The following is a 14,510-nucleotide window of genomic DNA, read 5'->3' as shown; positions in this document are numbered from 1 at the left end:
GAATCTAGGCACCATTTCTATTATTATTATTATTATTATTATTATTTTGGTCTTTTTGCCTTTTCTAGGGCCACCCCTGTGGCATATGGAGGTTCCCAGGCTAGGGGTCGAAACGGAGCTGTAGCCGCTGGCCTACGCCACAGCCACAGCAACGCGGGATCCAAGCTGCATCTGCAACCTACACCACAGCTCACAGCTATGCCGGATCCTTTACCCACTGAGTGAGGCCAGGGATCGAACCCGCAACCTCATGGTTCCTAGTAAGATTCGTTAACCACTGAGCCACAACGGGAACTCCACCATTTCTATTCTTTTTGTAGTAATCCTTGAAATTTTACCATATACACTAAAGAGTTAGGTCCGAAGTTTAATTAAAAGTTGAATAGGAGTTCCCTGGTGGCTCAGTGGGTTAAGGATCTTGCATTGTCACTGACAGATTCATCATCTTTTTCACATTTTTACCCTCTTTAACATTTGCTCTATTATGTGGGGGGTTTTGCTGTATAATTTGAAGCTAAGTTACATACATCATGGGCTTTTACTCCTAAACATTTCAGGGCATATTTCCGGAGACTGTCAATATTCTCTTACATACCTAGAGTGTAATGACTCACTTTAGCAAATCTAACATTAATACACAGTTTCCTAATCCACTATTTTTATCCCAAAGTTGTCATCGACCCAGTACTATTCTAATGTACAGCATAACTTTTCCTCCAATAGAAGACAGGACATCTTTTAGGGCAGAGCTGACAAAATTTGCTGGTACATTTGATGGAGGGCGTGAAGGAAAAGGTCAAATTCTGGAGAAATATCCTGGGGATTCACTGGACCCAGAGGCACAGGTGATACAGGTCAGGCACCGTCTCTCTGTTCACCTCCCAGCTCTGCTTTCCCAGAAGCTGGCTTCCTCTTCAGACTAGCTCTTCCCCGACAGAAGCCCCGGGGTCTCCGGGCCCCTGCTTTTCCAGCACCTTAAGCCTCGGAGGCCCCTCCCCCACAGTCTAGCCAGTTTCCAGGGCTGACTCTCATTGGTCCAGCTTCAAGGAAGTGCCCATCCCTGAACCAACAGCGAAGTCCAAGGGGAGGGATTTACTCATTGGCCCGCCTGGGAGTCTTCCAGTGGGGTCGGCCCCATGAACTCAGAGGGCAGAAGGCAGCTCTAAAGAGAGGGCTCGCGAACGAAACAACACCCGGTAAGGACCTGCATCACTAGGGGCGGCGGTTCGCAAAGCGGGGTCCCCAGATCAGCAGCAGCCCCTGGGAGCTTATCTGAAATACAAATTCTAGGTCCCTACTCCAGACTTACTGGGAATGGAGCCAGGAATCTGCCGTTTAAGAAGCCCTCCAGGTGATTCTTGTTTTTCAGGTGATTCTTGTTTTAGGATATACGCTTAAGCCTCTATAACAAAGAGACTTCAAAATATCATGACTTTAAAAGTTTATTCTCAGAGTTCCCGTCGTGGCTCAGCGGTTAACGAACCTGACTAGCATCCATGAGGATGCGGGTTTGAGCCCTGGCCTCGCTCAGTGGGTTAAGGATCCCGAATTGCTGTGGTGTAGGCTGGCAGCTGTAGCTCTGATTAGACCCCTAGGCTGGGAACTTCCATATGCCACAGGTGCAGCTCTAAAAGACAAAAAAAAAGTTTATTTTTGGGGGTTCCTGTTGGGGCTCAGTAGAAATGAGGACGCAGGTTTGATCCCTGGCCTTGCTCAGTGGGTTGCTGTGAGCTGTGGTGTAGGTCGCAGATGCCGCTCGGATCCCGAGTTGCTGTGGCTGTGGTGTAGGCCGGCAGCTGTAGATCTGATTAGACCCCTAGCCTGGGAACCACCATATACTGTGGGTGTGGCCCTAAAAAGACCAAAAAAAAAAAAAGTGTATTCTCGCACAATTATCCACAGGTGAAATGACCCAGGCTGGTAACATGGTGATCCAGGGACCCAATTTCTTTCCAGCTGTACTATAGAATTATTTTGAAGCAATTCCCAACCACCGTATTACTTCACTGCATAATTATTATTGAACAGTTCAGAAAATGGACTCTGGAAACAAACTGCCTAGATTCGACCCAGACAAAGTAGCTGTGTGATCTCAGGGTAAGTTTCCTTACCTTTCTGTGCTTCAAATGAGGAAAATGGAGATAACAGAATCCACTCCATAGGACTGATTAAATGAGGTGATACATATATATAAAGCATAGTGCCTGGCACATAGGATGAGCTATTTATGTATTATCTATGATGTCATATGATGATGAAAATGACTTGACCATGGCGACGGTGATAACTCTGGCCAGCTGATCTTAAAGGCCCGAACCCGCTGTCGGGGCTCCTTGATGACAGTATCAGTAGTGGCCACTAGGGGGCGTAGGTGGCCTGGGATGCGCTCGCCCGGTGACTGGCAGGGGGCGCTGCGGCGCTCGTCTGGCGAGCGCATTGACAGTGTGGACTGTTTCCCTCTGGACGTTCCAGAGGAGAACGCGCTGGTCCCGACAGGTTCCAAGGGCCCCACAGCGCCAGGGTTAGAGGTTAGTGCGGAGGACTTAGGCAAGAAAAAAAGCTAGATTCTTGGCACACCCTCTAGGCGCAGCGGGGAACGGGGGGTGCTGAGAGGGATGTTCCCGGCTCTCAAAACCCCACCCTACACCCAGGATGCTGAAATTCCACCTCAAAGTTTTCCAGCACTGGGGGCCGCTTCACTCCTCATTCCTGGGACATTCATACAGCAGCGTGGTCATGGAGGGTAATGGGATGCCCGCGGGCTGCCTGGGCACAGGCGCTTGAGGAACTAAGAGTGTTTGGTAATTGCCTACGTTTGCCGCGTGTGTGTTTTCTGTGAAGCTTTCAACAGATTCTCAAAGGAATCTAGAACTCTGAACAGACAGTATTCAGAACTCTGTCTCTTCCTACAGGAAGTCTTCCTGATGTTCTCTCAGATGGGGTCAGGAGCTCCCTCTGGGCAGCCAGAGCCTCTGATCTTCCCTGTCCCAGCCCGACCCCTCTGCTTGCCTCCGCCTCCCCCATCTGTGCACAAGTTGTCACATCTAGCAATGTGGCCGAGTCCCTCACTGGATCTCCATGAAGGCAGGGCCAGGGATTTCTTGGGCACCAAAAATATCACCAGCATTGTCCAACACAGGGACTGACACGCCAAAAAAAAAAAAAAAAAAAAGTGTGGAGAGGAGTTCTTGTCGTGGCACAGTGGTTAACGAATCCGACTAGGAACCATGAGGTGGTGGGTTCGATCCCTGGCCTCGCTCATGGGTTAAGGATCTGGCGTAAGCCGGCAGCTACAGCTCCGATTAGACCCCTAGCCTGGAAACCTCCATATGCCTGGGGAGCGGCACTAGAAAAGGCAAAAAGACAAAAAAAAAAAAAAAAAGTGTGGGGAGGGGCATTTAAAAAACATTTGCCTTCCTTACCTGTAGGCATTTGCAGATGCTGTTCCCTCCACCTGGAACACCCTCCACTGCTTCTTCTGGCTCCTTTCCCCACATAATTCAGATCTCAGCTCAGATATCTCCAAGAGCCCTCCCTAGCTCTCACCCCTAAGGGTTGGTTAGTTTGTGTTTCCAACACTCACTTATTACAAAGCAGATATTATATAGAGAATATTTGTTGAAGGAAAGGTCAGTGATTGGGCGAGATTCCCTATGTCAGCTGGAGGATCACTTTTTGGCCCCCTTTATATATATATACGTATTTTGTTGTTGTTGTTTTGTTTTTGGTGTTTTTTTTTTTGGTGTTCTTTTTAGGGCCATACCCGCAGCATATGGAGGTTCCCAGGTTAGGGGTTGAATCGAAGCTGTAGCCAATGGCCTACACCACAGCCACAGCAATGCCAGATCCAAGCCTCATCTGCAACCTACACCACAGCTCATGGCCAACGCCGGATCCTTAACCCACCAAGCGAGGCCAGGGATCGAACTTGTGTTCTCATGGTTGCCAATCAGATTCGTTTCCACGCAGCCAGGATGGGAACTCTGAATTTTTTTTTTATTGGATTTCTTTTAGCTACAATTCACCCACTTCAGGTGTATGATTTGGTGGAATTGCAACCATCGTTCCTTTTGTGGAGCTTTGAGCCCCTCACGGTCTGGCACCCCTTCCTGCCAAGGCCCGTGTGCTAGGTGCCTCTCACTGTCTTGTTGAAGGGGAGAGAGTCTGGCCTCCTCCCTCACCCGGGAGGGAGACAGGGTAAGGAACACCATCTGGCCATCTGCCCTCACCACCTGACCAGCCACGGGGCTCAGCATTTCCAGGGAGGGCCAGGCTTATGATAACAATCACTGAGCCCTTGCCATGTGCCAGGCAAAGTTCTAAGCACTTGACATGGAGAACGACTCATTTAACTGCCACCAGCACTCCTGTAGAGGAAGCTCTACTAGTAGGATCCTCCATGTGGCACCAGTGGGACAGCAACCCTTCCTGGAGGTCAGGAGGGGTCAGGTCAAGAAGGAGCCCTAGACCCCTAGCCTGAGAACCTCCTTTGCCCTAGAAAAAGGCAGAAAGACCGAAAAAAAAGAAAAGAAGGAGCCCCACGTAGTTCTCTAGTGGAGCAGCGGGTTAAGGGTCTTGCATTGTCACAGCATCGGCTCAGGTCGCTGCTCTGGCCTGGGTTTAATCCTTGACCTGGGTACTTCCACATGCTGCAGGTGTGGCCAAAAGAAAAAAAAAAAAAAAAAAGAGAGAGATGCCCCTGTTCCCCGTTTTACATAACTTGAGCTGAACCTGGAAAATTAAAATTTGTATCTCATGGGTCAGAAATGTCCCATAGGATGGTTATAAAAAATATTTAAAATGGGGAGATTTCCCTCTCTGTTCCATCCAGTCCTTAAACAGATTGTTCCTGGTTGTGTATCCTCACCTTTGTACTTTGATTTTCTTTTTTTTTTTAAATGATTTTATTCTTTTTTTTTTTTTTTTTTTTTTTTTTTTTTTGCTATTTCTTTGGGCCGTTCCCATGGCATATGGAGGTTCCCAGGCTAGGGGGTCGAGTCGTTAACCCACTGAGTGAGGGCAGGGACCGAACCACAACCTCATGGTTCCTAGTCGGATTCGTTAACCACTGCGCCACGACAGGAACCCTTTTTTTTTCTTTTTTTCTTGCTTTTTGGGGCCCCACCTGTGGCGTATGGAGGTTCCCAGGTTAGGAGCTGAATCAGAGCTGTAGCCGCCAGCCTACACCACAGGAACAGCAATGCCAGATCTGAGCCGCATCTGTGACCTACACCACAGCTCATGGCAACGTGGGATCCTTAACCCACTGAGCGAGGCCAGGGATCAAATCTGAGTCCTCATGGATGCCAGTCAGATTCGTTAACCATTGAGCCAAGAAGGGAACTCTTTTTGGGTTTTTTTTTTGGGGGGGGGTTCTTGGCCACAGTATGCGGTGGCTTGATGTAAGATCTCAGATCCCAGACCAGGACCAGCGATTGAACCCGGTGGCAGCAGTGAAAGCGCCAAGTCCTAAGCACTAGACCACCAAGGAATGCCCTCAGGTAGTCTTTGGTATTGTTTTGTTTCGGCGCCAGTGAGCTCCCTCTCTGAGTTTATGCCCTTCTAAGCTGTTTTTTCTTCTTTTGTGAAGACCACTTTGGATTCCCCACATGGCCAGGAAGTAGGCAGGGGCCACTGGGGTGGGGGTGTGTCCAAGCTAGGCTCTTTACCAGCATACACACAGCTCAATCCCGCCTCCACATGTCCTTGCTTGGGCCACCCACCAGGGCTGCCATTCCCTGCTCTGCCACAGGCAAATCCCAACCCGAGGGGCAGGTCTGGATGCGCCCCTCCAGGAACTCCTGTTGTTACCTCCTCCTCATGGCCCACTTGTCCCATAAAAGCTTTTTACTTTGGGGATTAGGGGTCATTTGTGGTTCCCCGTAGCTGAGAACAGCTGAGCAGGGGCTGAGGCTGTTTCATCCCATCCCTTTCTGGGGCTTCATGCCAGGGAAAGAGGGAGCTCCAGGGAGGATTTATCGGGAAGGTGAAAAACCCAGAGTTATGGCCGCTCTCAAGATTAGAGAGATAATGAAACAGCGAGATAGGGAAAGAGAGACGCAAAAACAGAGACTAAAAGACAAAGAGAGACACGGAGAATTAGTGAGAAAACAGGCAGAAAGACAAGAGACAGCATTCAAAGAAACGGACAGAGGAGAAAAACAGAGCCCAAGATAGACCGAGCGACAGAGGCATGAGAATGAAGGAGCAGACGCGGCTTAAGTTAGTGGCTCAAAGAACGAACTGTTGAGCCAAAGTTTGAGGAACATAGGCAGGCCGACGCAGAAAGTACAAAATAGGTAGGCTTTAATGGAAAATTTTTATAAAATGGAGCAGGAACGCGAAGGGGACTGTAGGCTAAGCACGGGCCAGCAGCGTCAGTGGGAAGGGAGCTCCTACTATCCGTCTGTCAGTCCCCCGGTCCCTCCTCTCCGTCAGGGCCGGCATCCCTGTGCGCATGCGCGCGAGCGGGCGGATGGTGTGCGCCGCGGAGACCCGCGTACGGCCTCGTGCGCAGGCGCGGAGTGGGCGGCCGGGGGCTGTTGAGGCTCAGGCCCGGGGCCTGGCGGGAGTGCAGTGATGCGGCTCGTGCGAGGGCGCGAATCCTGGGCGGCAGATACAGCGGAAGGAGCCGTCGGTGTTGACGCAGCGCGCGTTGATGCAGAGCGGGGAGGCTGCTTCGGCCTCGTCACACTCGTTGATGTCTGGGGAGAGGAGGGGCATAGCAGGAGCACCGATCAGGACTGGGGACCTGGGGGCCCGCCTCCCTGGCCTCTGAGACTCCTGGTGCAGAGGCGTGTGAATGCTGATGCTCCTGCTGGAGTGGAATCCAGCTACTACTACCTGCTGGCCTCTGCCTCAGTTTTGTGTTCTGTGAGATGGGTATGGTAGGCCCTAGGTCACTAGATTTTTGTTAGGAAGACAATACTGATGATGCTATAACAGTAAATGCTTACTCTGTGCCATACATAGTTTTAAGCATATTGTATTCATCCTCCCAATGACCCTATAGGTAGATATTGTGATTCTATTTTACGTATGTGCAAACTGAGGCCCAGTGTGGGGAAGCCCCGTGCCTGTTGTCCCACAACAAGCCCACACTCTGCCCAGTGGGTTCTTTCTCTATTTTTTTACTTTTTTTTTTTTTGGTAATGCCCATAGCACGCAGAAGTTCCCAGGCCAGGGTGTGAACCTATCCCACAGCAGCGACCCGAGCCACAGCAGTGATACCTGCTGGATCCTTAACTCACTGCCCCACCAGGGAACTCCATGCCAAATGGGTTCTCAGACCAGCTCTTAAAGACCCTGAGTGCCCAGCCCCCTTGCTATTTCTTGTCTGTGAGACTTTGAGGAACTAAGTTCTCTTTTCTGAGCTTTGCTTTACACGAAATCTTCACTGTCATTGTAAATCGAGGTTCACAACTCTATGAAATGCGTTCTATGACTATGCTTATTTTTCAGATGAGAAAAACTGAGCAAAGGACAGTGACCTGTCCAGGGTCATGCAGCAAGCTGCTGGACTGAGCCTGCATTCTATCCAACTCCTCTGGAGTGCTTGATTGTAATCACTCTCCTTTACTATTGTCTAAACTAGGCAGACAGAATTCATATTCCCATTCTACAGACAGGAAGCCTGTAAAAGTTCTTCAGAGAGGTCAAGCAAATTGCCCAAAGTAGCCCTGGGAGTCCCTAGAAAACACACCTGCAGATTTCTACCCTTCCAACCGCTTCAAGCCCAGCCCCATCCCCGAGCAAGAATTACTTTCTGCTCCCCGCCTCGCGCCCCCCCCCCCCCCCGCGCGCTGGCTGGTCTCCTTGATGTCCCTGATGACCCTCTAGTAAAGACTTCCACCCTCTCTCACAACCCCCACCCCGTGCTGGCCCTGGCCTGCCCCTCACCAACGCAGGCCATGCGGGTCATGTCCAGGCGGTAGCCGTCGAAGCAGTCACAGGTGAAGCCCTCGGGGACACGCACGCAGCGGCCATGGGCACAGCCGTCCAGGATCCCGCACTCTTCGGCCTCCAGCCCCTCGTAGGCGCCAGCCCGGGAGCCTGCGGAGAGCGCGGGGACCCCTGAGGTTCAGGTCTCAGCCTTCCGTCCCTTATGCCTCCTCGCTGCCCCACCCACGCTCCCCACCTACTAAACTCGCCACCCCCCCGCCTCCCGTCCAGGCCCGTGGGGGCGCCGTGGAGGCCTGGATGTTTATGTTGCTGGCTCTCGCTAGCTTTAGCTTTCCCTCTGTCGGCAACTTTCTCCGTGGGTCTTCGGGGATGTCTGCATTCCTCTCCATCCCTGCTCTCTGTCGCTCTCTTCACTGCTACCTGTGACCCCCCCATCTCCCTGAGCCCATCTCCCCCAGCTTCTCTATGTTTCTGTCTCTCCCCCCACCCTTTTCCTTATATCCATCTCTGCACACTTCATGCCTCATCTTGGTCTCCATGACTCGGTCCTCAGTACTCACCAGCATAGCTTCCACCTTCAGGTGACTCCTCAGGCTCAGGGAAGGAGCCACGGGTGTCCCGGGACCGGTAGCGCCAGCGGGTGCCCGGGCCGGGTGGACCAGGAGCCTCAGATTCACCGTAAGGGCCACCATCGTCCTCAAAGTCAGGCATATCGAAGGGTGGTGTCCCGTAGGGGGCCTCCCGGCGGGCGAAGGGCCCAGGTGGGGGAGGGTAGGGGTCATAGGGTAGGACGGGTGGTGGGTACAACTCAGGTCCATAGGGAAGGCCCTGGTAAGGTGGACCTAGGTCCAGGCCATACTCGTAGGGGAGTCCAAAGCCACCTGGCCGCGGGGGTCCATAGGCAGGGGGGCGCAGCACATTGCACAGGGCCTCAAAGTCATCTGCCAACAGGAGCCAAGCCTAACAATCAGCCCTTGCTTCTCCGCCACCCACTCCCAAACCCCTTGGGGAAGAGGAGCCCTGAAGAGAGGGTGGAGAGGACCTTGGGCTTCAAATGAGGGGGCTGGGATTGCAGGGTTGGGACCAGGGGTTCTGGAGCCAGGACCGAAGGTCTCTGAGACTGGGATTCCAAGGCGCTGGGATCAGGAGTACTTAGGACTGCAGCTAGAAATCAGGGTCCCTGTGCTGGAATCTGAGAGCCCATGGGATCTAGGGCTAGGGACAATGGGATGGAGGTGTTTTAGGGACGAGGACTGGGAAGTAATGGGGGGGGGGGCTGGAGGGATCAGGATGCATGGGAGAAAGGTCTGAGCCAGGGGACCTGAAGTCAGAGGACCAGGGACACAGGGCTGGCACTGGTTTCCCAAGAGTTGAGGATTGGGGGACTCAGGGCTTTTAAGAGCCAAGATGTGGGAATCTCTAGTGCTGCATGTTGGCTTCTTAGGCGCCTGGGTGTGGGTTTCTAAGCCACTAGGACTTGGAGGTGCGTGAGTCTGTGGCCAGGATGGCAGGATCTAAGCAACCAGTATTTGTGGTTGAAAGGTCTAGGATTTGGGGGAGGGGTTCTCATGGGCTGTCTTGGGGTTGTGGGGACCAGGAGCTGAGGGTTTGAGAAACTAGACCTCAGGGTCCTATGGGACTGGAACTGTGGGACCTGCTGAGTCAGGCCTTGGGGTTTCTGTGGTTGATGCTTGGAGGTCTTTGGGTTGTGACTTGGGGTCTCAGGGACCGAGATTTAGGGATGGGCTGGGACACAGGGGTCTGAGGGGCCAAGTTTGGGAGATCTTGGAGCCTAAGACTGGGACTCTGAGGGCCTGGATTTGTAGCCCGAGGGCCAGGGTCTCTGAATGTGGCTCAAGCAGGTGGCAGTACCTGAGTCCTGGGCGGGGCAGAGGGCACAGTCCATGCCCCAGGCCTCTCCATAGAGGCAGCAGCACTCTGTGTAGGTGGCCTGTCGATCGAGACGAGGATGACTGCACACGAGGTCGGCCCCCACTTCCTGCCAGCACACTCCCAGATTGTCGTCTGAGGGCAGAGACAGCAGGCATCAAGGCGGGAAGACGTGCATGTCCTCCCAAAGTCTTCTGATCTCCTCCCGTGCTGGAGTGGCCCAGCCACCCTCTGCCTGTCACCGAATCCTTTTCATCAGCTGTGCCCTGACTCCCAGAAGTCCTCTGCAGTAGCTCAGGTGAGTACAGGGCTTCGTCTGACACTAGGAGGGAGATAGGGTCTGAGGGGAGGATTCTATCCAAGCCTGGCTTCTGGAGGGTCCTGTGACCCAGGGCAGTTGCTTTTCCTCTCAGAGCATTGTTTTTTTTTTGTTTGTTTGTTGGTTTGTTTTTTGTTTTGCTTTTTAGGGCCACACTAGCAGCATGTGAAGATTCCCAGGCTAGGGGTCTAATCGGAGCTACAGCTGCTGGCCTACGCCACACGGGATCTGAGCTGCATCTGCAACCTACACACTACAGCTCACGGCAACACCAGATCCTTAACCCACTGAGTGAGGCCAGGGATCGAACCCGAAACCTCATAGTTCCTAGTCGGATTCATTTCCACTGAGCCACAACTGGAACTCCTCAGAGCATTGTTTGAACAAAGCCTCGAGGGAACTTGGGGATGTGGGAGGATGTCTTAGGAACAGGAAATGGGAGAAGAGAGTTTGGGTGAGTGGGCAAAAAGACAGAAAGGACCCAAAGAAATAGAGACAAACATCCTGGCTGGCAGACTCAACAAACCACAGGAAAGCAAAGATGCAGAAACAGACCTAAAAGCAAAGACAGATGCAGGGAGTGTCAAAAGTTCAGAGGAAAGCCTAAAGACAGAATCCCACAGAGAGGGGCAAAGAGACAGAGACACACGGGGAAATAACAGGAGACAGGCTTTTAGCACTTAGTAAGATCAGATCCCATTCTGTCCCTAAAAATAAAATTCCTCACAGCCTCACATAAGGTAGGGGCTATTGCCTTTCCACCCAATGTGCAGAAAGGAGCTGGAGTCCAACAGGCGATAAGCAACACAGCAGCATGTACACAGGGCTCAGCAAATGGCACTGAGTCTCTTCTAAAACCTTCACCTTGGAGTTCCCGTCGTGGCTCAGGGGTTAACGAATCCGACTAGGAACCATGAGGTCGAGGGTTAGATCCCTGGCCTTGCTCAGTGGGTTAAGGATCTGGCGTTGCTGTGAGCTGTGTTGTAGGCAGGTAGCTACAGCTCCGACTCGATCCCTAGCCTGGGAACCTCCATATGCCGCGGGAACGGCCAGAGAAACGGCAAAAAGACCAAAAAATAAAAAATGAAGTAAAATACAACCTTCGCCTTTAACCAGACCAGCTGGCCCCTCACTCTGAGAGCCAAGCACCTAAACCCGAGGCTAAATGGGGCGTGAAGGGGCGTGGCGGGGCCTGGGTGAGGGGCTGAGGCCGAGCAGAGGCAGAGAGCCCACACCAGGAGCAGGACGGGGCGGGGCTAATCGCGGGGGCGGGGGGGGGGGGGTACCGAGGCTCTGGCTCTCGTTGGAGACGCAGCGGCGCCGCGAGCCGTCCAGCACCAGTGGGGGCTCGCACGTGCAGTGATAAGAGCCTATGGTGTTGACGCAGCGGCCGCCCTCACAGGCTGGTTCCTCGTCCGCACACTCGTCATTATCTAGGGAGGCATGGAGGGAGGGCGTGATTAAGAAGCAGCCCTCTCCCCTTTCTCTTCCCCCACCCCACCCCCGGCCCCCTTGCGCTGACGGTGTGATAGATGGAGTCTAGACTCCAGGAAGGACTTCCTGCTGGTGGTGGCCACATTCCAGGAAGGAGGTGGCGTGGCCAGGGGTCGAGGAGAGTCCCAGGCGGGGTAGGGGCTCGTACCAATGCACTCCAGTCGCTGGGTGTGATAGTAGTAGCCATTGCTGCAATAACACGAGTAGCCTGGGGCCGTGTTCACGCACACACCGCTCTTGCACACTTGGTCTCGGAAGAGCTGACACTCGTCCACGTCTGCGGGAAGGATGGTCAGAGGCGCGCCCCCACCAAGAGAGATGGGGGCGGGCCAGGTTGTGGGGTGGGCGGGATGGGGGAAGTGCTGGGCTGCCAGGCACGGTCAGGGAAGGGAAAGCCAGAGAGGTGGCGATAGCAACTCTGAGGTAGAGGCAGAGGGAGATGGAGACTGAGACAGAAGATAGGGGTGGGATGAGGGAGATGGAGAAACATGGTGAGAGACAGAAATAAAGAAAACAGAGACAGGGTGACAGCTGCTCCTGGGGGCTGAGGGTGGGTGGGCCTTACCTCTCCGGAGGCTCGGGTCTCCACTGGGCGCCAGGTAGCCCCGGCCATGGGGACACAGTGACTGGTACTCGGCTGCACACAGAGACAAAGCTGAGGCCAGGCACCCTTGTGCCAGTCCCTGCTTGTGCCTTCTTGCCCATGGCCACCCTTCAGCCCCTGTGCCTGTCTGTATCCACTTAGCCTCACGTCCACCTCCTGGCTGGCAGCTCACTCTTTTTTTTTTTTTTTTTTTCTTTTTAGGGCCGTGCCTGTAGCATATGGAAGTTCCCAGGCTAGGGGAACTATGGGCCTACGCCACAGCCACAGAAACTGTGTAGCAGCTGGCCCACACCACAGCCACAGCAACGTGGGATCTGAGCCGTGTCTGTGACCTACACCACATCCAGCAACGCTGGATCCTTAACCCACTGAACCTGCGTCCTCATGGATACTAGTTGGATTCGTTTCTTCTGGGCCACAAGGGGAACTCCTGGCCGCTCACTCTTGCCCATGCAATACTGGCATCTCAGCCCCATGTCCAATGTCATTGTCCCTTGTCATTGTCCCATGCCCACCTGTTTGTACCCAAGCCCTCAGCCCTGCATCCACCCAGCGGCCCATATGCCTACCTGTCTCCGTGCTTGGGCACTGCTGGATGCGGCAGCCGCTGCCCCAGCCCTCACCCACAGTGCAGCAGCACTCCTGCCACGTCACGTTCCGAGCCAGGATGTTGTCACATGCATCCGGAGCCGCTGTGTCAAAGTAGCACTCCCGGCGCCCGCTGCCCACAGGGCCCTGCCTAGGTGGGCTGGGTCGGCGGGGCGGGGCTGGTGGGGGTGGCCTTGCTGGCAGACTGTGGCTGGCAGGTGCATGGGGCTGTGAGCCTGTGAATGAGCCTGGGGAGACAAGGGTCTTTAGCACAGTGTGTGGCCTGAGCCTCCAGCCCCTACGTTATGGCTCGGGAGACTGAGGCCCAGAGGCCACCCCCCAGCCATTAGTGGCAGAACCAGACTTCACAGCTCTCACTATCTATCACTGTCTCTCTCCCATTCTCATCTCTCATTTCTTTTCTTTTTTTTCTTTTCCTTTCTTTCTTTCTTTCTTTTTTTACACGGCTGCACCCACAGCATATGGAAGTTCCCAGGCTAGGGATCCAAACGGAGCTCCAGCTGCCAGCCTATGCCACAGCCACAGTCACACCAGATCCAAGTCCCATCTGTGACCTGTGCCACAGCTCGCAGTAATGCTGGATCCTTAACCCACTGAGCGAGGCCAGGGATCAAACCCGCATCCTTGAGGACACTATGTTGGGTTCTTAACCCACTGAGCCACAAAGGGAACTCGTCCTCTCATTTCCACACCTCCTGCCTCCCCACCTCCCTCTCCCAGGAGTCTGGCCCATCATCCCGGCTGCCGTCCAAGCAGGAGAAGACGGGATTTCCCTGGCTTCCTGGATGACTCCCTGAGGCCCCCCATGCAACGTGTCCCTAACTGGCCTCAGGATCCTCTTACCCAAACCTAGACCTAGCCTAGACACCTCTCCCCCACCCAGGCAGCCCCACAGCCGGTCCACTTGGCCTCCTGAGTCCCTCGCCCATCTGCCCCCTCGCATGGCCCCTGCCTTGGTCCAGCCCTGTCCTCTCTGTGCAGGTCCCAGCCCCCCAGGGTCACCCCCTCCGATCCCTCACTTGGCAGCCAGAGGAAGTTTCAAAGCCTGACTATCCCCGTCTCCTGCTCAGAATCTTTCCAAAGCGTCCTCGAGAAAAGTCCAGCTTCCTGACCACAGCGAGTCAGTGTGATCTGGTGCCTGCCTCCTTCTGTGGCCTCATGTTGCTCCACCCCGTCCCTTGATAAAGCTTGTCACTCTGAACTAATGTCAGTCCTGCAGACACATCAGGTCCTCTCTGCCCTTGCCAGACCTTTGCCTTCATCCTAGTCTTGGCCCCGACTGCCCTCCCTCATCCACTTTGCCTGGCTCATTTCTACTCATCCTGCTGCTCTCAGTTCAGACATCCCCTCCTATAGGAAGCCCTCCCTAACTCTCCTTGAAGGCTGGGGAGGCACCTCCTCTGCATTCCTACCACCCCCTAGCCTTTCCCATCTCAGGCTTGTTCCCTCTGGCCCATGCCGCCTCTGTCCCAGTCCTGATTTCTCAGGGTTGTCACCATCAGGTTATACTGCTATCTGCCCCCACTGGATTGTGAGCCCCTTGAAGACCGAGTGGTCTTCGCTGGTCACTACCGTGTCCTCAGTGCCCAGGACAGGGTCTAAACACAGTGCATGTGTGTTGGATAAAGGAATCTGGCTCTCCTGACACTGAGTCTCACAGCCAGGTTGATTCATGTATTCTGAAGTTTTTGT

At 53.8% G+C, this 14,510-nt stretch overlaps 1 protein-coding gene and 2 long non-coding RNA genes across 3 annotated transcripts in view; 2 read left to right on the top strand and 1 right to left on the bottom strand.

Moving 5' to 3' along the window:
- Positions 1,098-7,893, top strand: LOC106507592. Its single transcript, XR_001303677.2, has 3 exons — positions 1,098-1,196; positions 1,903-2,097; positions 7,462-7,893. It is a non-coding gene; the product is annotated as an uncharacterized LOC106507592 (long non-coding RNA).
- Positions 6,290-14,510, bottom strand: part of LTBP4 (latent transforming growth factor beta binding protein 4) — a 30,486-nt gene continuing 22,265 nt past the window's right edge. The window contains 8 exon segments of the mRNA XM_021094399.1: positions 6,290-6,704; positions 7,900-8,052; positions 8,463-8,843; positions 9,775-9,927; positions 11,398-11,544; positions 11,754-11,882; positions 12,171-12,242; positions 12,779-13,045. Of these exon segments, the coding sequence (XP_020950058.1) occupies positions 6,550-6,704; positions 7,900-8,052; positions 8,463-8,843; positions 9,775-9,927; positions 11,398-11,544; positions 11,754-11,882; positions 12,171-12,242; positions 12,779-13,045 (1,457 nt within the window). The 3' untranslated portion in view covers positions 6,290-6,549.
- LOC110260988 lies at positions 9,934-13,990 on the top strand. The gene is made up of 2 exons (XR_002344658.1): positions 9,934-10,090; positions 13,539-13,990. It is a non-coding gene; the product is annotated as an uncharacterized LOC110260988 (long non-coding RNA).

Source organism: Sus scrofa, chromosome 6 (genome assembly GCF_000003025.6).
Source record: "Sus scrofa isolate TJ Tabasco breed Duroc chromosome 6, Sscrofa11.1, whole genome shotgun sequence".
Lineage (NCBI taxonomy): Eukaryota > Metazoa > Chordata > Mammalia > Artiodactyla > Suidae > Sus > Sus scrofa.
The sequence above is the reverse complement of the archived record's forward strand: the minus strand, read 5'-3'. Positions and strand labels throughout refer to the sequence as shown.